This window comes from Ceratotherium simum, chromosome 37, assembly GCF_057802395.1.
Source record: "Ceratotherium simum simum isolate JZ-2026a chromosome 37, ASM5780239v1, whole genome shotgun sequence".
Lineage (NCBI taxonomy): Eukaryota > Metazoa > Chordata > Mammalia > Perissodactyla > Rhinocerotidae > Ceratotherium > Ceratotherium simum.
This window is the reverse complement of record NC_141936.1, coordinates 1962495-1987823: the sequence shown is the minus strand read 5'-3', so window position 1 is coordinate 1987823 and position 25329 is coordinate 1962495. Positions and strand designations below refer to the sequence as shown.

At 61.0% G+C, this 25329-nt stretch overlaps 1 protein-coding gene across 10 annotated transcripts in view; it reads right to left on the bottom strand.

Annotated features, from left to right (window-relative positions):
• Window positions 1-25329, bottom strand: part of KIF1A (kinesin family member 1A) — a 101204-nt gene that overhangs the window by 33550 nt on the left and 42325 nt on the right. For 6 of the 10 annotated variants that reach the window (XM_087424575.1, XM_087424577.1, XM_087424576.1 and 3 more), the window contains exons 11-26: window positions 23348-23423; window positions 21733-21811; window positions 21128-21270; window positions 19053-19186; window positions 17603-17682; window positions 17183-17258; window positions 14819-14898; window positions 14420-14526; window positions 13422-13505; window positions 12128-12308; window positions 11933-12005; window positions 11620-11713; window positions 10411-10559; window positions 9874-10052; window positions 8067-8204; window positions 7038-7304 (exon numbers count right to left, since the gene is read on the bottom strand). In XM_087424575.1, coding sequence (XP_087280701.1) covers window positions 7038-7304; window positions 8067-8204; window positions 9874-10052; window positions 10411-10559; window positions 11620-11713; window positions 11933-12005; window positions 12128-12308; window positions 13422-13505; window positions 14420-14526; window positions 14819-14898; window positions 17183-17258; window positions 17603-17682; window positions 19053-19186; window positions 21128-21270; window positions 21733-21811; window positions 23348-23423 — 1940 coding nt within the window. Of the gene's footprint in view, window positions 1-7037; window positions 7305-8066; window positions 8205-9873; window positions 10053-10410; window positions 10560-11619; window positions 11714-11932; window positions 12006-12127; window positions 12309-13421; window positions 13506-14419; window positions 14527-14818; window positions 14899-17182; window positions 17259-17602; window positions 17683-19052; window positions 19265-21127; window positions 21271-21732; window positions 21812-23347; window positions 23424-25329 lie in introns of all 10 variants that reach the window. The other 4 variants (XM_087424581.1, XM_087424582.1, XM_087424583.1 and 1 more) reach the window with 2 other exon arrangements.

Genomic DNA, 25329 nt, shown 5'->3' with positions numbered 1-25329 from the left:
CGCGGGGCAGCCAGGGCAGCAAGCAGCTGGGGCAGCGGGCAGGCAGGGGCTGCACTGAGGGGCGGGGAGGGGAGGGGTCCACGGGTGAGGTGCTCAGAGGAGACAGGAGGAGGCGGAGGGACAGAGAAGGAGGAGGGTGTGTGCTGCGTGAGCAGAGAGGACGTGTGAGTGGGGCTGGGCACAGGGCAAAGCCCGTGGGCCATACCCACTTTCTGAGAAGAGAACAGCTGAGGAAGGAAGGTTTCAGCCTGCTTCAAGGAGGAGGAGGACTTGGGAACCTGGCCACACTGAGCTACAACCCTCACACTGGCACTAATGTCCCGGGCCTCCCCCAACCTCCCTCCCATTTTCCAGTGGCCCCTGACACTCTCGGGCCCCACAGAGGGGCTCAGATGGTAGGAATATGGCTCACAATTCCTTCCTAGCCCCTCCAGAAACACGGCGAGTGCGAGCTCCACGGCGTCAGCCGAGAGGGGGTACTACCCCCAGCCCAGTGCCCAGGGAGGGCTGGCTGAACGGAGCCCTGAGAACACCACAGACCCCACAGCGCTGCCTGGCATGCCCGGTCAGCCACCCACAGAGCGCCCAGAGCCCTCCCTTTCCCGGGCAGCTCAGCTGTGCACCCGGTTGGAGGCAGGGCAGGCTGGGCAGAGGCCACGTCACCCAGGTGGCTGCCGCACTCCCTGAGCTGGCCAACGTGCGGGGGTCACACGCAGCCAGAAGGACAGAAGGGACCCTGGAACACTCTGTGCTGCCCAGCCAGGCGGGTGGGCTGATGTGGAGCAAAACTCCCCCACTGTTCAGTGCCACACTCGTGGGATGGGGCACCCTCCTCGGGCGGGGCACCATGGCACAGGAAGGATCCTGGTGAGGCCCCGCAGCTCCACCCGGCATCAGTGCAGGATGTACCCCCCACCCTGCCCTCCCCTCCAGGCCGCTCCTGCTCCAGCCCAGAGGCACAGACGTGAACGGCCCTGGGCTCCCAGGGATCTAGGGGGTTGGGGTCCCGCGGTAGGGGCACAGCTTGGGGTGGGCTGGGCACGATTTGAATATAGGAGGGTGGGAAGTGTGGGGGAGGAGGTGCAGAAGGGGGGGTGAGGGAGGCCCAGGGCCTTAGCCGGGAAGGTGGGATGAGGGGGGATGAGGTGGGAGCAGCAGCAGGGGGTGGGGGTGGGATGGGGAAGGGAAGGAGGAAGTTGGCTGGCCAGGTGCTTGGCCGAGGGTGGAGCCGGATGGAGCTGGGAGGAGAGGTGCACACCCTGCCCTGTGCTCAGCTTGCTCTGAGGTCAGGTCAGAAGCCACCCAGGCTGAGCCTCTGTCCTCACCCCACACTGGGAGCTCCAGGGGGGCCCCCGGCTCCAGACATCCCTGATTCTAGCCCCTGGCACCCCCTCTCAAGGGGGCTCCTGATTTTGCCCCCACCCTCCACGCCACCGGCCCTCCCCCAGCAGAAGGTCAGAAACCCGAGCACCATCCTGGCTCTTCTCTTTCAAGTCCATCAGTTCAACCTCATAGTCTCTCTGAAGTCCTCTCAGCCGGTCCAGCACCACTGGCCACCTCCTGCTTTCCCCACGGCCCCCACAGCAGCCAGAGGGGACTTGGGGTGCCAATCAGACCCCCACGCCTTTGGTGACATCCAAGACCCTGCCTCAACCCCAGCTCCACCGACCAGCCCCTGCTCCGGCCACGTGGGCTCCCGGTCGGTCCCGGGGATGCTCCAGGTGCTCTATGCTCTTGCCATTGCCCGTGGCCTGGTTCTCACCTCCCACATCACCTCCCCACTGGGGGGCGAGCCCCCAAGGCCAACACAGGTCTCCGTCAGGGTGATGGGTGTGCTGCCTCAAGGGGTCAAGCTGCCTGAGTGTCTCCCTGGGCCACCCTCTTGGAGCAGAGGAAGTCCCCAACAGCTCCCCGGAGCCCCTCTCTTCCCCATACAGCACCCCCTCTGAGCATGCCCCAGAGGAGGGGCCATCCCCCAGCCCCTTCCTTCTGGGAATTCACTGGGGAACAGCCGTGTAGATGGATGGGCATGGGCATCTCTGCCTGACTGGGGGGGGGCTCTGCTGCCCCGACCACCTGCAGAGGGGAAATGCAGAAGCCAGCCCTGGCCCTGGTCACAAGAGGAGACTGAGGCCCAGGGAGCAGAAGACCCTTGCCCTAGTTACATAGGGCGCCCGGCAGGCAGGGACCAGCACCCACCTCGGGATAGGGGGCACAGTGATGGCCTTCCCTCTACAGGCATCTGGGCTCCTGGCCAAGGGCCTTTCCTTCAAATTGGGGATGGGTGAGGGGGCTGCCGTAGTGAGCAATGCCATGAGGTCCAGAAGGGAAACAGAGGGAGCCCAGAACCTGGGCTGCAGGAAAAGGCACAGGCCCTGCTCTGTCCTCCTTGGCTGGGCCCCCACCTGACTGTCCCACCATGCTGGACAGAGCTAAGGGGACCAGGGAGGACAGCCTCAAGCAGCAGCGTCCTCGAGTCAGCACCTCACCCTCCAGCCTCCACCTCTTCCCTGCGGCAGTGCCCACTGTTGGGAGGCAGAGAGGCACCGAGGAGGTCCCAGGAGCCCTGGCCACAGATGGAGGGGGCACCAGCCTGCCCACACCCACCTACACTCTGCAAGGAAGAGGACTCTCAGGGAGGGCGGGAACACCTCCCATTGTGGGCCAGATGAGGACATGGTGCCTGGCACGAGGGTCCTCCCGGAAGGAGACGTTAAGGGCCGTCCTGGGCCACCCAGCCAGGAGGGAGAGCCAGGATCAGGGCCACCTCAAAGGCCCCCGCTGGCCCAGGGCTGCGTTCCTAGAAAGCTCGGGGGGCAATTCCACAGGAGCTGGCTTCAAGTAAGCAAGGCCCTGGGCTATGGAGCCACTCAGACCACCACTCACAGCACCCCAGAGGTGACCCAGAAATGGCTGAGCTCCCCGGGACCACACCTGAAGGACCTGGAGGTGTTAGGGAAGGGGAGGGTTACCCTTCCCCCTTCCTGAGCTCATAGGGTCCACGCCACCACTTCCTGACCTTCCTCCCCAGGCCCCACAAAGACCAGGCCAGAGGGAGACAGTGGCACTACACAGTGAGGTAAACTGAGGCAGGGGCAGGCCTAGGTCAGAAGGCGAGGCTGCTGCAGGCAGGCCCTGTCCTGGCCCTCCCCCAAGACCTCACTGCTTGACAAACTCTGCTTGAAACCGACTGTGGTCTCCCAGAGGGGACGCTTTCTGCTGCACTGCCAAGCCATGGGCTCAGGAACCTGCAGCACTTTGCAGACTCAAGATCCCACAAATCAGATGCGGACTGGGCCCCTCGCGTCCCCAAGGCTCAATCATCCCATTGGCAGCCCATGAAGAAGTCACATAAGCCTGACCCTCTGAGCTCACCAGGGGCCAGCACTGAAACATGGGCTCTTCCACACCCTGGGCACGGGATGCACCCACATCTCGTCAATTCTAAGATGCCCACTATTTTCACATCTCAACACTGAAACTGGGGCTGTCCTAATCAATGGCACATCTTAGTTCAACTGCCTGCATCTTTCTTTCTTAGGGGTGCACAAAATACGGGTGTCCTTGAGATCTAAGACAGAGTGCTGGAGCTGATGGAATCTGGCAGTAGTACCCCGTTTCACAGACGAAGAAATGGAAGCACAAAGACATTAAGGAAGTTGCCAGGGGCTGACAGCTAGGGCCTGAGCTGGGATTTGAATCTACAGCGTGGTTCCTATCCAGCTCTCAACCGTGTAGACACCATGCTCCATTGCCCATCCGCTTAATTAACACAGCTAGTTAATTAAGTAGATTAATTCTTTCATGATCTTTCAGGATTTCCTCATGTAAAGGGGAAGAAAAACCCAGACATGGGTGGCAATGAAAGCCGCAATGCCAAAGTTCAAACCCTTAGACAAGATGCAGCTTAGGTGTGCCCCCAAAGGCGGGGCCCCAGGAGTGGGGCCTCAAGGCACCCCACGGTTGGAGGTCGAGGTTATACAATGAAAAAGACCCCAGGAGTCCATGGCCAAACCCTCCCCCATCTTGTCTGAACTTCAGAACCCAGTCGTGGGTGACTGCAAATTCTCATGCTCACCCCGGGCTCCCAGGTAGGATCCACAGATCTAGCTGCAGCTCTGGTACCAGATGCTCTGAGAAGAATAAGGAGCACCCGACACCAGATGCTGGCTCCTCTCGAGGGCTTCTCTCTCCTCCCTGCTGCCCCTAATCCCAGTGCACTTGGCAATGGTGACTGGTGCATTCAGCCAGAAGGGGCTTCTGGGGCCTGGCAGCCACTGCCCCCAGTGGCAGCACCAGCCTCCTCCGAGCCACGAGCCATGGCCGGAAGACCCCACCCCCCATGCAGAGCCCACCCCAGCCGACAGCACCTGGGACATGGGGCGACGGGGCCCATAGCGCGGAGGCTGGGCCTCCCCCTCACTGCCCTCCAGGTGCCAGAAATGACCTGACATCAGCCCCCACCACCATGGGGGCCAGAACAGCTCCAGGCCTGCCCAGAGGGCACTCCCGGCCACAGCACACCCACCCGCGCACAGAGTGGCTCGCAGCCTCACTGGCAAAGATTCGGGCTGAGTGGTCCGGCGCATAGAAGGCACCCAGCTGGGAGCTGAGGGATGGGCCTCACCAGCCCAGATGGCACAGAGTGGATACAAAACAGGTCAGCGTTTTCCACCCAGAGTTCTGGACATTTCCCTCGGGCAATCACCTCCTCTCCCTCACCCAGTCCCCCTATTCCTGGGACCCTCCAACCCACGAAGTCAGCCCCGTGCCCTCCTCTCTCTGCAGCTCCCCTTCCCACCCACCTTCTGAAAGCGGTAGTCCAGGCAGGGAGAATTATCGGGGGAAACCAGAGCCCCCAGGCCCACTTCCTCTGCCTGGGTCAGCCCACCCTGGCTCCCCGATTCACCTGGGCCCCCAGACTGCTAGATGGAGAGGCCCCTTGTGGGGGCTGACCCTGGACTTGGGTGAGGAGCCCCTGGCCTGGACGTGGGAGGCCCACACTGGGGGGCCTTGTCCACAGAGGTGAGCACACCTTGAAGCAGGCTGAAACCCGCCCAGGGAGAGAGGAGGCGGCAGAGGCGGCAGAGCCAGGGCTGAGTGTGGCGGGAGGGGAGGAGGCAGCGCTAACCACGAGATTGGTGAGGTGCAGAGACGCATGCTGGGGCCAGGAAAGCCTTTCCGAAGGGAGACAAGAGTGGGTGCCCCAATTTTGCTTAAGCTTTGGAGAGAGAGCCAGCAGCTATCAGAAGGATAAAAGGAAACCAAAGACAGGGTCCTTCTCAGGGCCGGGCCTGCACAGCTCCTGCGCAGAGAAGCCAATTCTCGCCAAACCAAAAAGATCAGGATGTTTCCAAATGAAGCCCTTCACAGACCGCCCACCGTACGGGGGGCTGGCCTCTCATGGATGACTTTGGTTTGGTTTGGTTGTTGTATAACACCTCAGATCCACAGAAAGGGGAAAAGTGTTGGAAGGACCCAGCTCTTTCCGGCTGAGACTGCAAGAGCCCACACCCCATTTCTCCCCGTGTCCTCACTCCCCTGCCCTGACCCCAGGCCTACCTGACGCCAGAGCGACTCCTGGGCCCAGCAGGCCAGCGGGCCTGGCCCTAGCGGCCCAGAGCTTTCTGAGAGGCCTGCGTGGAGCTGGCCTCTGGGCTACACCTCCCTCTCGGGCTCAGCAGAGCGGGAAGCCCAGACCCAGGGCATCTCGGAGGGAGAGAGCCACCGTTTTTATCCAGGAGGCCAGCATATCACACCCATGGAAAACTAATCGGAATAAATCCATGACATGTGCCCATGGGAACCTGCTTCCTTCTGAGAGGAACTGATGGGGCTTTCACTCCATCATCTGTACCCAAGGCCTCCCAGTGTAAACGAACCCTGTTATCTGCGGGCCAGCCTCAGTCTTTAGCTTTCAGTTCTGGTGCTCCAAGATCAAGGCTTCCAACAACTTCTATTGCCCTAGCCCTAGGAAGTAATCTCAAATTCCAAAAAAGGTTGTTCTTAAAACTATCTTACACATTTTTGTATATGTAAAATGTGCAAATTCAGCCGTTTCATGAGCTGAACATCCTACTACTACAGTTAGGTTTCTAGATCTTTCCTTTACCTGTCTTGCTTCCATTCCATGATAATAAAAAATACGAATGGCAGCTGTATTTGCCCAATATGCCTGCGGAGGGGGTCCCTGCTCCAGGAGTCTGGGCTTCCCCACCGCCTCCACGCTACCTCCTGACCTTGGCCTCTCTCATCCCTCCAAAAAACACAATATAACTGGCTCCTCTCTACTAAGGGCACTTCCAGTGAAGACACGGGGCCACGTGCCCCCGTGTCTCGCCACAGCAGCCTGGGAGGTCAGGAGGGACGGAACCATCCTCACCTTTAGACGGAGACAGGCTCAGAGAGAGGCAGGGTCGGCCCGGGCCCCACGGCTTCAGAGGAAGGCCCTGCCACTGCCCAAGCACCAGCCCTTCCTTCCCTGCCCTCCCTCTGGGATGACGTCCTCCAGGTTCTGCTCCTTTTTGCACAGAGAAGAGAACAGCACTGAGAGCAGACCAGGAGCCTCCATCTCTTTTGGAAAGCAGTGGAGAGGGGGGAAGCCACCTCAGCTGGGATGACCTGATCCCCAGGATGACAGGACCTTTCCAAATGTTCCCCATAGGCCCTGCACAAGGACTCTTTCTGGGGTTCCAGCAGCCACTTTTCGGGGTTCTAGGGCCTCTCTGCAGAATAGTCCCACCTGCACAGAGCCGGTGGGACCATTGCTCCAGGGTGCACTGCCTCTTCCGTAACTGGGACCTCGAATCTCCCCTGCTGGGCCAGACACCCATCTCCAGGATGGCCAGGAGCCCTCATGATCCCTCATGCTCTCTCCTCGAGGAGGCCAGCCCCTCAGACTGCCTCAGCCTGGGGGTCCAGGGAGCTGCCCGCACGCCGGGGGTCACGCCCTGACGGCAGTCAAATCGTGCCCGCAGCAGTGCTCCTGTGCAAAAGAGCTGGTTCCTTCCCAGCATGCTGTCCTCAACCTCACCAACCTTCCTACTAAACTGAACAGGGGGGGCCGGTCGTAAAACGGGTCCCGGCCGTCGCACAGCGCGTGCTCCGGAAAGACGTCGTCCTCCAGGTCCTCCTCCTCCTCCTCCTCCTCCTCCTCCTCCTCCTCCCCCACGCTCTGCTCCTCGGCAGGCTCGGTGGCGTCGGAGTCGGGGCTCGAGAAGGTGGGGGAGGGGGTGAGAGCAGCCATGCGCTCGCTCATGCATGTGTTGAGAAGAGGGTAGCTGTTGCAGCCAGAGATGACTGAACTGAGGTTAGTACGACAAGACAGAGAGAAGTTAACACCAGCTACTGGCAGGGATGGACAGGGTCCGGGGTAGGGGGTGGGGGGCTTCTGTCTTAAACCAAAACCAAACACACAGACCATCGAGAATGCTGCTTTAAAAGACAAGAGAACCAAAAATGCACCCCGTCCCCAGGCTTGGAAAGAAACTGCATGTGTGGTCAGTGGAAGGCTCCAGAAGATTCCGGAAGGCACTGGCAGGCATGATCCTGGCCAGGTGTGGCCAAGGTCATGTGAGGGCCTCATGGGCCTGGCCATGTTGAGGCCTCAGAACACCACATCCCGTGGGGTGCAGGGGCTGGGCACAGACCCCAGAGGGGGAGACTAGGGAAAGGAGGCATGGGACGCTGAGGGTCTGGGGTGACATGGCCCTGTCTCCCCACTCACACCCCCACGGCCATCAGGTGGCCTAGAAAGCCTGCCCAAGCCTCACACTTTCACACATGTGGACACGTGTGACCTGGTGGCCACGGCCCTGTCGCAGATGTGGGTGGCAATGCCGAGAACCCCTCCCCGCTCCCCTGAAATAAGAGGGACTGGTATGTGGAGAAAAGTGGCTGGGGGGACCTCAGACCCGGGAAGGACGAGGGTGGGGAAGTCGGGATGGGAAAGGGCATCTCGCTGGCTCCTTCCTCACGTCAGGGCCGGGGCCCACTCCCTGCCCCCGCTGCCTTCTCTCTCTCTCAATCTCTCTCCCTCTCAGCCGGGGAGGGAGGGAGGCGCCCACCTGCCCACCAGCCGGAACCAGGGGAAACGGTCGTAGAAGGGGTCTCCGCCGGTCACCACGTTGTCACAGTCCTCGATGACGCTGGAGGGCACCTCCGCCGCCCGGTCGTACATCTCCCGCATCAGGTCCAGGCGCTGCCTGCAGGGGCACAGAGATCAGCGTGGGCTCAGGCTCCTCCTGGGGACCGTGGGCTCGGCCTGGCTCCGGCCATGGCGTCCTGCTCGGAGTCACACAAGGCTCAAGGTGGTTTGCTGACAGACTCTCCATGGTCTTTGAAATTGGTCAACCACGAGCAACGGACTTCTAGTTAAACATGCAAGTTTCCCACGAATTCCTCCCCACTGAGCCAAGTGACAACAACACGATTAAAGCAGGACGGGCTGGGAACCAGCCACAGGGCTCCCAGGAATGCGGAGAGGCAGGTGGAGCAGGGGAGAGGGACCCCCACCCAGAGCCGGTGTGGGGAAGCTCAGGACGGGGGAGTTGTGTCAGAGCCCCGCAAGCTCAAGGAATAAAGGGCAAGTGGGTGACGGGATGTAGAAAACAGAGAAAATACTTTTAAAATTATTATCCCAAGAAAACCAACAAGTTGTGGAAGAAAGGAAACGCAGTCATTTCCCTCCAGGGCTCAGGTGCAACATGAACCACACAGACAGCGGAGAATCCTCCTCCCCAAAGTCAAATGGTAGCCTCTCCAGCCCTGGAGGATGGGGAGGGGCAGTGAGTGCATGTGTGTGTGAGTGGGGGTGTGAGTGGGGATAACATGAGCATGTGAGTGATGACTGTACTGATTATATTTTTTGTTATCTATATTTTATGACGTTTTGACATCTTTGGGGGCCTTGCTGGCTGGGGAGGGACTGCCCCGCCCAGGGAGCGCTTCCTAGAGACAGTAAACAGCTGGTAGGTGAGCCCACCTTTCACATATAGACCACTCCTCACTGGCCCCTACCTGACTCTCACACCCAGCCAGTACTTATCACTAAGGCACCCCAGGGCCAGGTACCACGCAACCAGGGGCAGTTCCTGTGCCCCAAAGCCTGCCAGAATTATTCACACTAGCCTGTCCTAGCTGTCCACCCTGCCCTGCCTCGCCCATGGAGCCTTCCCCTCGCTCCTGCCTCCCCCTGACGGCCCTGTGCCTCCCCCTGTGGCCCTGCATGCGTGCGTGCCTCTCGTTTCTAGGGAACTGTGAGCAACATTCAACTTTTCTTCAATGGCATTGGCCTGTCTGTGCTGTCACTGGGTCACCTTTGTAAATCAACAGCCAGGCACACATCAGAGCATGCATGTGGGGACCGTGGAGGTAGAGTTGTAGGAAAGAGACTACTCACAGGGATGGCTGCCACTCCCCAGCTGCCCTGTCACCTCAGCCCAGCGCCCCCCTCGCCTCCTTTCCCTGGGCTTGGCTGCGGTTCCAAGGTGGAGGAGCTCCCTCCCTGCTTTGCTGAGCTCCTCCGGCCCCAGCTCTGGCAGGCTCTGGTGGCATCCTGTCCCATGTGCTCCGCTGGCCCTGCTGGTGCTGTGGCCCTGCCCCCACCTTCGTCATCTGCCCCTTCCTCCATGAAAACACATTAACCTTGTTAAACTTGACCACTGCGGAGGAGAACACAGATTCTATAATAAGGCTGGAGCTTATTCACTTTTTTCTTCTGATTTTTAAAAGAAATGAAAACAGGAGAAATAGCTGCATCGACTTGTGTGCCCCGTGAAACCTGCACCCACCTCCGTTTCTGTGGCCTCAGCCCAGGGCCCAGGCAGTGACCCGGTCCCTGCCGCCCACCTCAGCTGCCCTCCCCTGCCACACCTGAGTTTCTCCAGCGTCCAGTAGTGGGTAGCCCCATTCTTCTGGTCCTGGACCTCCACTGCCACGATGGTGCGGGGGAAGGGGCGCATCTCTCGGTCTTTGGCGGCCTCTGGGGGCAGCAGGTCCGGCGGCAGCGGGGAGTAGAGTGTGTCCGTGAGGAGGACAAACTGGAACTGGACCTGTGACAGGCAGAAGATGACCCCTTGTCAGCCCCTTGGTGGGCGGGAGCAAGGCCTTGAAAGGGCTTCCTTCCCACCTCCCGGAGACCTTGGCTGCATGCCCCACAACGGTTCACCGGAACCTTCTGGCCAGCTGCTGGAGAGGAAGCTACACCTGCTCACCCGCCTGCTCCTTGAGCAGGGAGGGCACTCAGTCCCAGGGCCTCCCTCGCACTGCCCATACTTCTAGGGGCCCAGGTCAGGAGGGGCTGCTCCACCCCTCCCCTAATTACAGCGCTGAGCCCCGGCTGTAATTAGGATGGGATGACGCCCTCCCTCCAAGGTGAGGGGCCAGTGGGTAAGTCAGGCAGGAGCCCACCTTCTTCTTGAGCTCAACACTGATGGCATTGGCCTCCTTCAGGAAGATGGCGTTGCCCCACAGCAGGTCCCGCAGGGACGTGAACTGGTACCACTTCCACTTCCGGAAGGCCCAGAGCGCCAGCTCACACTCCCTCTCCGTCCACTGGACTGTAGGGAGAGGGGCATGCAGTCATCCCGGAAATGCGACACACCCACTCTGGGCCTGGGGCAGGGGCTCTGTGCTTGGGTCCCCAATTTCACACTAACTGTCCTGGGCACTCAGAAACAAGGAAACATGAAAAGTCTCCACGTGCTCCAAAGAGGCCGCCAGGTCCTCGAGCATGAGCGTCCTGAGAGTCGGCTGAAGCTCAGCGTGGGCTCATGGGGGCAGCACCAATGACGGCCACACAGCCTTGACCATGTGGGGCAGCGGGGGCGGGGACCCGAGGGAGAGGAGGTAGGAGGGCAGACTGTGGCTGACCCGCACACCCTCTCCCAGCTCACACACCCTCTGTCCACTAGGCCTGTGGGAGAAAGACAAGCAAGGACACAAGGCAGGGCCTGTCCACGCTTCCAGGCTCGGCCCCTCCTCCCAATGACCCCTGCCGGCCAGCAGCCTCTCCTCGTGGAAAGGAGCCTTGTTGGGTAGATGAGTCAAGACAAGGGGAGGCCCAGGTCACATCAGCACCAAGGTGCTGCCCAGCTGAGCAGAGGCTGAGCTGGAGGTGAACCCAGTGTCCAACTCCACCCGCCTGCCCTGCCTGCAGGCCACTCTCGGGCCCCAGAGCAGCATAAGGTCAGCGGTCAGCCAGTGGGCCGCCCAAGCTAATGCTCAGAAAGGGGACCCTGAGGGGAGGAGCAGAGTGAGCTCATCCAGGGGTGGGGAGCACCAGCCTCCCACTGGCAGGACGCCTGCACATGAGCCCTCGCCAGCATCGTCTGCTCCATCGTCTAGGCCTCTCCTGCCAGAACTCACTTGTGTGTGCACACTCGTGTGTGTGCGTGTGTGTAGGTGCTTTCCTGCCGTAGCACAGCCTCCCCCTGGTGCCTCCATGGGTGCCTCTCAGGGACGAGGAGGCCTCTCCCTGAGGGACAGCCCAGGGACCCCAGGGCAAAGGTGCTGACCAGCTGACCTGGAGGGAGCGACCTGGGGCTGCCTCTTCTCTGAGACCCCTCCCAGCCCGAGGGCCAGGCCCTGCCCACCTCCACATCTGCGAGAGCCCCTCACCTTCGTCCTCCGGCTCCTCCTCCTCCTCGTTCACCTCCGGGAAGTACCTAGAGTCCATCTGTTTCTGTAGAGCTTCCAGCTTGCTCTCGTAGTCCTGGCACAGAAGCAAGCACTGTGGCTCCACGTGAAAACCAGGCCCCTCCACAGCCCTCCCGCTGGGGCCTCTTGCGCTGTGGGCCCCAGGGCCTGCCCATTGCACCTGGGTGCAGCCCCAGCGTAGTGACCACTGGGGAAGCTAAGAGTAGGCTGGGGAAGCAGGGACTCGGCCCCCAGAGCCCCCATGTGGCATCCTGGCAGGGGGCGCCGCCCTCACCAGCCTCTGCTGCTCCAGCAGGTAGGTGGCCTCTTCCCGCTCCCGGCGGTACTGGTCCTCTAGCTCCTGGAGTCTGCAAGAAGGGACGCAGGTGAGCACCATGGGGACAAGTGCACGGGGGCGGGCGTGGCAGAGGTGGCACGGCAGGGACAAGCACGGCGTGGATGGGCGTGGTGGCCTCCAGCCAGGCCTCACCTCTGCTCCATCTCCTGCTTCATGTCGATGCCCTGCTTCTCCAGCAGCTCCCGCTGGGCAAAGGCCCAGTCCACGGGCTCAGCGGGTGTCTCGGCGCAGGGCGTGCGCTCGCGCTCCTGCCTCGCCTGCTCAGGGTGGTTGAAACGGAACACGTGGCTCTTTCCCATGATGATGCGGTTTCCTGGGGGACAGAGGCGAGGCCAGACTTGGGGGACCTGTGGCCTCGGGGTGGCCTCAAGGGATAAGAGAGAGGACAGGAGAAGGAAGAGGGGTGCAGGTTCTTCCTCCCCCTAGGGTCCCAGCGCTGCCCACCCCAAAGAGGCCCCCAGACGCCAGGAGCCCCCGACCTGGTCCTCAGCTCCAGGTCACTCCTCCCACCCGACTGGCCACCTGACCCCTGGCCAGGACCTGGAGGGACCTCCTCATTCTCCCTGCACATCTACCCCCACGGTCTCTCCCCATTCAGCAGCCAGCGATGTATGCAAAACACAGTCCTGGGGCCTCTCCAACGCTCGATCCTTTCCATGGCCCCGCCATGGAAAGGCGGTTGCCATTCCCGGGCCAGCCTGGCCTCTCCGGTCCCGGTGCCTTGGCCATAGGCCCTCCCCCACACCAGCCCACATTCCACCCCCGCACACATGGCTGGGGCACTCTTTCCCTCCCGCAGACATCTGGAGTCTGGGGGCCGCATGCACTACAGGGCTGTGCTTGGGCCCCTCTGGCAGGGCACCTCTGCAGTGTCCTTCCCTTCCCATCCGTCTCCCCATTGGATGGAAACAGGACAGAGGCGGATCTGCCTGTACCCAGGGCCAGGGCCTACCCCTCTACCGGACACACGCGTCCCCCCAGGGCAGCACCCGCTGCCTTGTCTGTCTTAGAACAGTCCTGCCTGCGGGGGTCTCTGGACGGCCTAGTTTCCCTCCAACCTGGGGCCCGCAGAGCCAGCTCAGCCCCTCCTCCCCCACGAGCCCCAGTGTTTGTGGGTCGGTCCTCCCTGGCCTGCCTCAGTTGGTCAATTCCTCTGTGATCCCCTCCCTCAGGCCCTAATTGCAGCCAGCCCCAGGCACCGGGAGGGAGACCCCAAGCCAAGGCCTCCCCTCTCAGCCTGGGATCTGCCTCCAGCCTGTGGGCCCAGTCCCAAAACAACAGAGGAAGGGGAACAGTTCTGTGTGAGGGGCCCCACCCAGCATGCCCCACAGCCCTGGGAGCAGGAGGGGGTCCACCTGCTGAGGGGGTGGGACAGGGGCCTCCCTCCCACCCTCCCACTCGCCCCTAGTCCCACCCCTGGCCACACCTGACCGCAGGATGCTGGGCTCCGTGACTTTCTTGCCGTTGACATAGGTGTCTGCTCCTTCACAGGGCTCCAGGGTCACCACAGCTACAGGACAGATGGGAAGGGTAAGAGAGGACTGTGAGGAGCTGTCATCCTGGGTGGCCACCAGGGTGTGCTCTCCAGCAGGCCTCTCTCCTCCCTGCAAAGCCTGGCTGCCCACAACACCTACGTTGGGCCTCAGAGAAGCCGGAGGAGGGGGTCATACCCCACTCAGTAGATGAGGAAAAATGCCTGGTGGGGAGGCCCACGTGCCCAAAGTCAGAGAGCAAGGAGGCCGTGCTGGGCTGACCACCGGGGCCTTGTCAGGGTCTCCAGGTGGGCACGGATGGGAAACAGTGACTGGTGGGTCCCTGGGAGTCTGGAGCCCCTCTGGGCTTTCGGCCCTCTGGCCCAGGGGAAGGTGGGTTTTGGGGACAGAGAATTCTGGGTGAGCCAGTGGCCCCAACACTGCTTAAGGCCACCCTCCTGAGGTGTCCCAGTCACACAGTGGGCTTCGGTCACCAGTCTGCAGCCCAGAGGCTGGCCAGACACCTGCCAGGAGCATGCCCTGAGCTGGGGGCCGTGGCACTGTGACGGCACACCAACACAGCAGCTGCCTCCCCGAGAGGGCCACACCAAGGACAGGCGATGCGGACAGAGGCTGGGGAAATGGACAGATGGCCACTCCACAGCCAACAGGAAAGCACGATCTAAAAATAGCTCTTCACCCTAGATCTGGGCTCATTCCTCACGGCTCACGTCCTCCCGCCCATGAGCACTCCCAACCTGCCCCCAGCACGGGGAGGGAGCCCCCGTGTCCTCCAGCCCAGTCTTCAAGGCACCTTTCTAATGGGGGTGGTTCCCAGGGACTGACCAAGGAGCTGGGAGGGATGACGGGTCCAGCCCAGGGCTGACCCAGCAAACCTCACTCAGGCCTGACAACCAGCTGCACTGGGGTGGGGGCTGAAGGGTAGCAATACCTTCGCTGCCCCCTCGAGAGTCACTCCGGAAGACGCAGTGCTCGTCCTTGATGAAGTGCCCACTCAGGACGATGTCTTGCCGCTTCTCTGCGTCCTCCCGGCCCACTCTGTGGGGCGGGGCACCATCAGCACCGCCGGGCCCCGCGTACCCATGACACCACCTGCTGGCCCGCCTGGCCCCCCTGCAGCCCCAGGGTTGCCCAGCCAGGCTCATTCAGGAAACACCCAGGGTGGGGACACAGAGGACGCTCCCAAACGCAGCCAGCCTGGGAAAGCCACGAGCCCAGAGTGGCCGGCAGCACCGCCTCCAGCAACAAGCACAGGCAGTGGCGATGTCCAGCAGATGCCCACTCTGGCGGCCACTCTGTGGGTCGAGCCCCCTGCCCCGCCGGCCCCCACCTGGTGATCCCATCCTTGATGTAGTAGAGGAGGCACTCGGACATCAGCGGGTCCTCATTCAGGTTGACGAGATGCGGCGTCTGTAGAGAGAGGTCACCGATCCTGCGGAGGAGCCCAGCACAGGCCACCGCCTGACCTCTCTCCCCAGGTGCCAGACCACCACCAGCCCTAGGCCTGGCCTCACCTGGACACAGCGTCCTCCTGGCCTTGCAGAGAGGACAGCAGATGTGAAGAAAAAGGCTCCTTGAGGAAGAGCCTTTGACGGGGAGCCCAGAGCTCCTGGGCGGCAGGCTGGGTGGGGGCTTGGCTTTGGCACTCAGGGGGAGCTGGGCTTTGGGAGGGACTGGGAGCCCAGCTCTCAGCACTTGGGGGCTTAGGGGGCCACTTGGAGGCTGTGGAGGGCCCTCGGATATGCAGGGTCCTGGGCACCCAGCTCTAGGCCCTTTCCTCCACCCTAAAATGGGGCTGCAGGACCCCATTCCAAGCGGGGCACCCAGGAGCTGAGGGGTCCAGTGGGATCTGCCAATCAAGAAGGATTAGGATGCTGGCCAGGCAGGGCTGGCGCCCTGTGGGCTGGGGAGCAGAGCGGTTATGAAAGAAGTCCCTCTGAACTACCCAGGTTGGACCCCCCCACACCTCTGCTGTCCACGGGTCTACCAAAAGTGACCACTTCCCACCAGCCGCACCTGTCTGAGCACTGCCCTCGGCTCCCTGCCCCACCAGGTCCCCAGGGCAACCACTGTAGGCTCCGCCTACTGGGGCTTCAGACACCCCCATCTTCACTTCCGCCACTGCTCTCACCCCAGGGTCTCTCTGGGCCCCGACACCTCCCGAGCTCAGGAATGCCACCCCACACCATGTCCCAGGCAAGAGTCTTGCAACATGGTGGAAGCTGGAACAGCTTCCTCAGTTTCCCACCTGGCACCTTGGGGCAAGCCGCCCCCACCCCAAGCTAAAATCTCACAATGCCCCACCCATGCCCCTGTGCAAGGTGTGAAGACCTGGTCACCTTCTGGGGACAAACCATCCCCGGCTGCCCCCTTCCCCCAAGCAGGGAGGGTGTCCAGCCAGGAAGGGCCTGTGCTCGCCCTGCTGGGCTGAGTGGGGCGGACCCAGCTGGCCCACGTGCTTTCCGGAGTCCCAGAAACACCAGTGTTCTCAGGAGGAGGTGTCCCCAGTGGTCCCAGGCCTGTCCTCCCACTCCCAGGCTGTGTCCAGACCAGGGCCACCAGCAAATCCCTCTGCCACCAAGGAAGCCAAAGGACTCCAGGTGTCAAGCGTCCCAAGGGTGCCCGCACCCACAGTGCCGCCCGCCAGCCCTGGGACACGCTCCACCCCTCCAGGAAGGGGCAGGGTCTGAACCAGTCCGGGAACCCTCTATTCCAGACGAAAACCAAAAGTCTACCCAGAAGGGATGTGAAGTAAGACCCCATCAGGGCCCCGCCTGCTCCCCTCCCTGCCCAGGTCCTCCCAGGCACCCCTCCCTCCTGCCTCTGGGCCTCAGCACCAGCTGCTCCCCCAGCCTGCCGTGCGCAGGGCAGAAGATGCCCAAGGAGCCTGACCCGTCCCCAGGAGTGGCCCGTTGCACCAGCGCTCTGTGGTCTTCTTCCCTTGGGGTCCCGAATGGCACAACCGGGGACTCCATGTGCTGCTGGCTTTAGGGACTAGCAAACACTGAAACACTTTGCCCCCAACTAAGCTGGGGTCAGAAGCCAGCCCCAGGGGACTACTGCCGCTGCCTCCAGGGAGGCCTCCCAGCTTGAAGCTCAGTTCCTAAGGGCTCTAAGGGTCTAGGAATCTTTGGGGTGCGTGGGGGCTCTGTGTCCTAGAACTCTCAGAAGACTTTTTCCCAAATGCTTATGCTTCATCCCATCTGAGCTACTGAACAGGGGGGTGATGCTCTGCTCCATTTCAGGGCCCTCAGGTGACAGAGCGAGCCAGGCCTGGGTGGGAGAAAAGGGGTCCCTCTGGGACGGCAGAACCCCACTTGAGCTAAGCTCCAAGGGCAGCTGGCTCCCAGCTCCGGGTCCAGCCAAGCCCTGCCCGTGAGCGGCACAGGCTCCAGGGTGGGTCCAACCCCATGGGTTTCAGGATCCCCAGTCTTGCCCCGACCTCAAAGGGCCCAGTCCACTCCTCAGGCAGCTAAGTGGCCCATCTAGATGTCCCAAGGCCACAGGCACGTCCACCGTGAGGAGGTGGGGCCGACCCTCCCATACAGGGAAGATCTGGCTGGGCATGAACGTAGCCCCTGCAGCCTGGACCCGCTGCCGCTCCCCCTCCGCCCAGGAGGAGCCCTCCGGCCTCCTAGAAGGGCTGACACCCCACAAAGGGCCACAGCCCTGTCTGAGTCAGACCAGCTCCTACCTTTTTGGGGGAGAACACACCGAGGGTGCCACCGTCCTCCCTCATGGCCACACCCATCTCGGCCAGCAGTGCTTCCCTGGGGGGACAGAGTGGGGTCAGCTCGAGTCCCAAGAGGCCGCAGGACCTGCCTCACCCCCAGCTGACCAATCGGCCCCCCAGGAGCTGGTGCAGCTCTGGCTACAAGGCCTGAGGGCAATGCCCTTGCAGGGTCCCATCTGGTCAGTGAGTTAAGGCGTCTATTTGAGGGGACTGGTCATCTCATCCGGGATCAGGTCAATGGGGCCGTCAGTGACACACGGCGGGGGTCACTGGGTGAGAGGGGGTGGGTCTGCCCCCCACTGGGACACAGCCACCCCCAGGTGCGGGAGCCCAGGGCTGGCATGCAGGGCTTGGTACTGGTCCTGCTTCCCCACTGCCCACCTCTCCATCCGGATGGCTTCCGTCCGCCGTAGCTTCTCCTCCCAGGTCTCGTTGAGCTCGGCTATGATCTTCTCCGTCTCCTGGGAGTGAGACAGAGCAGAGTGACAGGGTAGACAGAGGCCTGGGTGCCAGGCAAGGGGTGACGAGACCCCAATTCCCGGGTCCATCAAGGCAGTGCCATGTCTGAAAGGTCAAGGTGAAGGGCTGAGAGGTTAATGTGTTCACAGGCCACGTGTCCTTCCTATGGACACGCCCGGAGAACGGAGGACAAGGCAAAGGAACCTGGAGGGAGAGAAACAGACAAAGGCAGAGATGCCGAGACACTGCTTCTGAGACACAGAGGTCTGTCAGCCACAGCTGAGGCCGTATACTTCCAACATTGATGCTGCTTTCCCAGCCCACACCTCAAGGGGCCCCCCACGTTCCAAGTGGGTCCCCACCCCAGGTAGACCCCACACACTAAGTGCATTCCATACACTGGGTGGGTCCTCACACATCAAGTGTGTCCCCTACACCCCAGAGGGTCCCCCACACCCCAACTGGACGCCACAAATTAGGTGAGTCCCCACACATCAGGTGGGTCCCCTACACCCCAGGTAGACCTCATACACTAAGTGCGTTCCACACACTGTGGTCCTCACACACCAGGTATGTCTCCACACCCCACGTGGATCCCCCACATCCCAATGGGCCCCCCACACCCCAGGTAGATTCCCCACATCCCAATGGGCCCCCCAAACCTCAGGGAGATCCCCCACATCCCAATGGGCCCCCCAAACCCCAGGCAGATCCCCCACATCCCAGGTGGGTCCCCCACACCCTAGGTAGATCCCCCACATCCCAATGGGCCCCCCAAACCCCAAGTAGACCCCCCACATCCCAGGTGGGTCCCCCACACCCCAGTGAGTCCCCCACCCCAGGTGGGCCCTATGCTCTGGGGTCACCCCATGCCCCACTCCCCACACCAGCCCCAGCCCGGCCTCTGTGCCTTTGTCCCCTCAGTCTCCTCAGTCTCCAGGGTCTGGGCTTATCCCCCACCCCACACAGCTCAGCACCCAATAGTCATTCACTGAAGCAACACGGAACTGAAAACCTGAAAGCAGGCACCCATGGCTGGAGGGTGGGTGAATATTCACCAGCTGGTGTAAGCACAGACCACCTGGGAGGGAGCACAGAGCCTCTAGGACACCCGCCGCCCTTCTCTGCAAGTGGGGGTCCCATGGCGCTGGGCAGGGAGACTCACTCTGTGCCATGTGCATGGCTCACTTCGCCTCCAACCCAGCCCCACCTCGTGCCGTTAACGCACCCATTCCCCAAGAAGAGGTCTCGGCCCTGGGCACCTAGGCCCCTGTACAGAGTGATGCCCCAGGAGGGTGAGGCCCTGACACCCACTTCTCTAAGCTCACCCCATCTCCCGGGGCCTGGTGCCCCCGCCCGGCCGTGCCCTCACCTTCAGCCTCTCAATGGCCTCCTCGCTGCCCGGGGCAAACAAGATGCGCTCGTGCAGGCTGGACACTGAGGCCGCGCGGCTGGACAGGGCGGAAAGCGAGGATGAGGGGCTCATGCCCACCAGGGCGTTGGTCACTGTGGAGAGATTGTCAGGGACTTGACTGAGCTCGGCCCCGGCACGGTTACGGTTATTGTTCTCAAGGTCGGACACATCTACAGGAGGAAGGGTGGAGAGGGCGGCAGACAGACGGGAGGGAGAGAAAAGAGAAACCAAGTTGGGAAAAGGCCGGAGGTGGACGAAGAAGGCAGGAAACAGAACCCAGGAGTGGGTGAGGCGCGGCCCGGGCCAGCGCCTGACAAGCGCATGCGAGGCTGCCTGCCACCCCCCCCAACGCCCTGCCCCGCACCCCCAGTCCCCCAGCAGCTCGGCACCACCAGCCCCTCGGCACGCCCTCGCTCCGCCCCGGTCCTAGGCCTGGGGCCTCTCTACTTTCCCTGCCTGGGCGCCAGGCCTAGCAGCCTCCGCACCTGAGCTGCCTGGGGTGCCGCCTGGCCTCCCTGATCTCCCTGCCTCTTCAGCAGGTCTACTACCCCCTGCTGTCACCGACTGGTGGCCTCCCTGCACCCAGGGCACCTGATGCTCGTCCTCACCCTCTCTGCCGTGGGCCACCCACTGCTAGACCCACCACCCGGCCTGGCCCGCCATGCACCCCCGAACTAACTATTCAGCACCCCTGAGCACCTTGGCGGAGAGGTGAACTGCGGGATCCCCCCAGGGAGCCCCCATTCCTCCACCCCCAGGAGGCTGCTCTGGGCCCGGGGTCTCCTGGCACTGGGACATCCAGAGAGCCCTCACCACCCCAGGGCTCAAGGCCCCTTAAGTCCCTGGAGCTGGGGCTGTGACACCCCCTGAGGTGGGAAGTGCCCAAGCCCCTCCTGGCAGAAGCAGACACATAGCAGAGCGGCAGCAGACACAGGACAGCACGGGCACTGGGGAAACCGAGGTCACCCTGCAGCCCCTGGGTCGGGAGTCCCCGACCCGCGTCCCCTGGCCCCAGGGAGCCAGGCCCAAGGCTGGCAGGAAACATGGGCTGGGAGGATCTGGCAGCATTCAGACTCCTGGCATTTCAGGGGAAGGGGACTTGAGGCATGTGGGGTCAGCTGGAGGACAGCTCAGTGAGGGGAAGCCGGAGCCAGGAGTCAGTGGACGACCTGGACCTCGGAGGGCCCTCCGGCTCTCTGGGCCTCAGGCGCTGACACTCGGAGCTTCCCAGGCCTCTGGGAGCATGGGGAGGTCAGACATCCTGACCTCAGCCACTTTGGTCTGAGAAGGCCTTGGCTGCACCCGGCCTTCCTGTTGCCTCAGTTTCTCATATAGACATGGGGATGAACTAGGAACATGGGCTCACAAGGTAGCATGACCCTGCATCTACCAGCAGTGCAGCTGGGAGCCAGAAGGCTGCTGTCCTCCAGCCCCTGAAAGATGGGAGGCAGAGGAGGGGTCCCCGCCTGCCCCAGGCCGCAACCCCTTGCCCGTGCTGCCCTGCACCTGCTGGGCTGGGACAGAAGCGGGGATGCACAGAGAGCAGAGGGGATACACACATTTGGGTCCTCCGGGCACAGTGTTGGCTAAGGGGGAGGCGTGGAAGAGGGAGGAGACAGAAACAGAAGAACAGGTTTGTCTCTGAAGGGTCCGGGGCGTGCCCGTTGCAGGCCGGGCATCCGGAAGGACGGCCGTGGTCTTCAGCAGGGACACAGGGACCGCCGAAACCCCAGCACTCAGGGCATGCCAATATGGCTTCCAGGAAAACCGTCTTTGGCCTGCTTGGGCCAGCACCAAACCCAAACCATGCATTCCGCTCAGGCTGAGATCAGAACCCCCGGCCTCCCACCCAGAGGCAGCTCCGCCCGGGAACACGGAGCAGGGACTGGACTCGGGCCAGAGGGGTCAAGAGGACAGCCTGACCCACCCCAGCCTGGGTGGTGGTCCCAGGAGGGAAGCCACACTGGCCTGAGAGGTCCCTGGGGACCTGCAGCCCCCTGCCCTGCCCAGGATAGGTGGGCACAGACACTCACTGTCGGTGATGTCCCCGAGACCCTGGGCATACAGCAGGTCCCGCAGCCTGGTCACCTCATCCTTCAGCTCGCGGATCAGCTTGTTGTTGGGGTCCTCGTTGATGACAGCATTACAGCGGATCTGCTTGGCCCGGTCGGCATACCTGGGCGGCAGAGGGAGCTGTGGGCTGTGCCAGCACCCGGCAGGCCCAAGGGCGCCCAGAGCCATGCCCGGGGCCCAGGACGCCTGCCCGGCAGCCAGAGGGACCTTTACAACACACCTGTGCCCCTTTGCTAATTAAAGACCCCCAGTGGCTCCCACGGCCAACAGGTGGGTGGGTGCAAACTGCTCAGCCCATGAGCACTGCTATCCCCGTCTGGTGCCACAGGGACCCTGGGCCACTCGAAGCCCCAAAGTGCACCCTAAAGGGTGGTGGGAATGGAACGGGGCCCATGAGGACCCAGGCACCCCCGAGAGCCACTTCCAGCCTCAAGGAGTCACAGGAGAGATGGCCCCCCAAAGAGGCAGCCCTCTCTTGCTGGTGTTCCTGACTTGGGCACGGAAGGGTCCAGTCTCACCTTGAGCCAGGTGAGGGGAACAGGGCCCACCTCCCTCAAGAACACACCTCAGCGTGCTCAGGGTCTCATCGTAGTTGATGTCTGCAGGGCTCAGGGCTGCCACCATCGCTGTCCGCGAGTTCCCGCCTGTGGGAAGGAGACTAGGTCGTGCCCAGTGGAAGGTCAGCCCTGCTGCTGCATCCTCTCCCCTCCGTCCCCTCCTACACTTACAGCTGGGGAGGCTGAGGCCCAGAGAGGTAAACTGAGTCACGGGGCTGACTGGGTGAACACAGACAGCAGGGGGTTTTGGCCTTCGTCACTCACTGCGCACCTCAGTTACTTTTCTTCTACATAGTAGAGTGTTTTTCTCACATTTGGGGTCATTTTACAACAGCCAGACCTCCCCCTCTCCACAATGAAGATGGAAGTTGTGGAGGGTTTTATGGCATTTACTGCAAGATAAGGACCATTTATGTTCAATAATTTTTTCACTTTTATTGTCTCATTTAGAATATTTTTCTCTATATTTAATGGCAGATTCCTGGCCCAGGGCAGTATGGATCCTGGTATGAGGTAATGCACTGTGTGAGAAACTGCTCAACTTCTCTTCAGATGTCAATCGATCATTCTCCGGCTCCCAACAGAGTGAATCCCAGGCAGTGGGTCATGTTGGGATCAGCGGCAGCGCTTGGGACTGCTGCTTGTCTGTGCTCGGAGTTTGGACAGACAGCCACTCCTGCTTGACCTCAGGGCCCCATGCCCCCACACGGACTATGAGGTAACCATATGAAGGGCTCAGGGTGCAATGCCATGCCGGCCCCAAGAAGGGCTGTAGGGGGCTCCCCCTGCCCCCACCCTAGGGCTGGACCTGGGGTGTGGCCTGTGGGAGGGGCCTCCTTCCCAGGCCTGTGACACTCCTGTCCTCTATCCATGGGGTCCACCTGCCCTGGGAGCTCCCATCTGCCCATTCCTCCACCAGGGAGGCCTGACGTGGCACTCAACGCTGGCCCAAGCTGAGGATCAGCCAGGCTGGTTCTGAGGTGCAAGGTCAGCCAGCCAGGGCTCCCACACCTCAACCATGCAGCCAAGGAAGGCCGGAGATCCCCAGTTGTCTGTGTTCATGGGGTCAGCTCGAGACTCACCTCCCTGGGTGTCAGCCTCCCCAGCTGTAAATGTAGTCAGGGAGGACCCCCGAGGTCATTTTTGGGTGGGAGCAGATCAGTGCTGGGGGCATTTCCATCTCCCTCTCCCCTTCTATCTCTCACTGGTTCAGAACTCAGGCGGATAGGAGAAGGGGTGATTTATGGCAGCCCCCAAAACCCAGCAAGCAAGCAGGGCTCCCTACAATCATCGAGTCCCAGGTCTCTGTTACAGACGGGGAAACCAAGTCCCAGAGAGGGGTGGGTACTCAGTCTGGATGTCACAGACCTGAACCAAGAGCATTGACACAGGTGGATGCGTGTTCTGTGGCCCTGAGGGCCATCCTGGTTCCCCACTTGCTTCGTTGACCTATTGCTGGCCACTGGCCCAGGCCCTCCAGGAGGACCCCCCAGGTTCACCTCTCAGCCCAGAAAGGGTGAGAGGCCTCCTGGTGGTTGGGCACCCCTTTTTAGGCAGGAAGACAGGACAGTGGCCCACGGTGGAAGTTGGATCCCCAGGGACAGGCCAACCATGAGTCCTCACCCAGGTTTTCCCGGAGGAGCCAGGTCAGCACGGAATCTCTGTATGGAATGAAATCTGTCTTCTTCTTTTTCTTGTTCTGTAGGGGAGGAACACTCAAGGTCAACCCTGAGCCTACCCAAGGAGACGGAAGGCGGAGGTGCAAGCGCAGGGTGTCCGGGGTGGGCCCCAAAGCCAAAGGCACCACAGGGGACGGTGTGTCCTCCCTCTACTCTGTCAGAAAGACCAATATGAGCCCATCATCCCCTCCTCACACATCATCAGCTCTGCTGACTAAAAGGAAAAGCCTCCACCACTAACTGGGGCATTCCAGGCCTCCGCCAGCGCTTGCCCAGCTTACCTCTCCCCTTCCACACAGAATCCGCCTTCCATCTCCCCCATCAAACTTCCTACCATCCTTCAGAATCCAGCTCACATGCCTCTCCCTTAATAACCCGTTCCTCCCAGCCCTCCCCTCAGAACGAAGCATCCTCCACACTCCGGTTACTCCTGCGACTCTTCATTCCTCTGTTAAAGCAAATAGCGGTCATTCAAAATCCGGACTCCAGCCCATGTAATGGCTGCTGGGAATCGCTTCTTAGGGACACTCCGTGACTGACTTGATTCCACTAATCGTGGATATTCAGTTACTTTCCAATGTCTACTCATTCATGTATATATTTGCTTAAAAAGTACTTGTTGAGCACCTGCAGTGGCCAGCAGACATGACCCCTGCCCCCCAGAGTCCCCACCCAGGGAGATGCACAAAGGTACCACCTCAAGGGCTGTGCCATTTCTCTGATCACAAACACATTTGTTATCGTTCTTTAGGATGCTCCCCAAGAGGAGCTCCACTAGCTCTCGGGGGACATCAATTGTGTAAGCTCTTGAGACGCCCAGCCAAAGTGCACTTCAGAAATGCTGTGCTGGCTTCTCTGGGAGTGGAGTTTGAGGATGTCCATCTCCCAACAGCTCATCGGCACTGAGGGCCTTCTTTTTTTCCCTTTGGAAACTTGGAAGGTGAAAAACTGTATTTTTACTTCGTTCTTTGATTATTTAATTTCTGAGGCTGAATTCTCTGCCACATTTGTCGCATTCCTTGTTTCTACAGTAAATGACCTATGATCACTCAGTCACTTCAGCAAGGAGTCCAAGAGTCACCTTTGATTCTGCTGCTCCCTCACCGCTGCTAATTCCATCCACCAGCAGCCCCTGTTAAGTGAGGCTCCAGCATCTCCCAGAACGACCCACTGCTCTTCCTCTCCTCTGCCTTCTTAGTCTCCATCACATCACACCTGGATCTTTGCAACACTGACCTTCCGTTCTTCTGACTGTCACACCAGGCCATCCCACTCCCAATCTATTCTTTGCACAGCAGCCTGAGGGATATGTTCTAAACTAAATCAGACTTTGTGAGCCCTGCTGAAAACCCATCTACTGCTTCCCACTAAACCACAATCAACTAGCTTCTCTCAATGGACTAAGGATCTCAGATCAGGCCCCTGCCCCTCTCTGGCCTCATTATTTATATGCCTCCATGTTCCCTGCTCCAGGCACTGTTTTTCAACTAGTTCCTCAAAAACTTTCTCACTCAGTTCCTAAAAAAGTTTCTATCACAGCCCCTCACACAGTCCATTAAACGTTTCCTCACAGTCCCTCACACAGCTCATCACACGGTACCTCACACAGTTTCCACACAGTTCTTCACACTTTACCTCACAGTCCCTTACTCACTCCCTCACACAGTTAAACACGTAGTTCCATACACAGTACCCTACAGCTCCTCAAAGTTCCACACAGTTACTCCCAGTTCCCTCACACAGTTCCTCTCACAATTCATCACACAATTCCTCAGTTTCTCACATAGCTTCTTGCACTTCCTCACATGTTTCTCACATTTCCCCAAACAGTCCTCACAGTTCCTTACACACAGTACTCCCAAATAGTTCCTTACACAGTTCCTCACAGTCCCTCACACAGTTCCTCACAATTTGTCACACAATTCA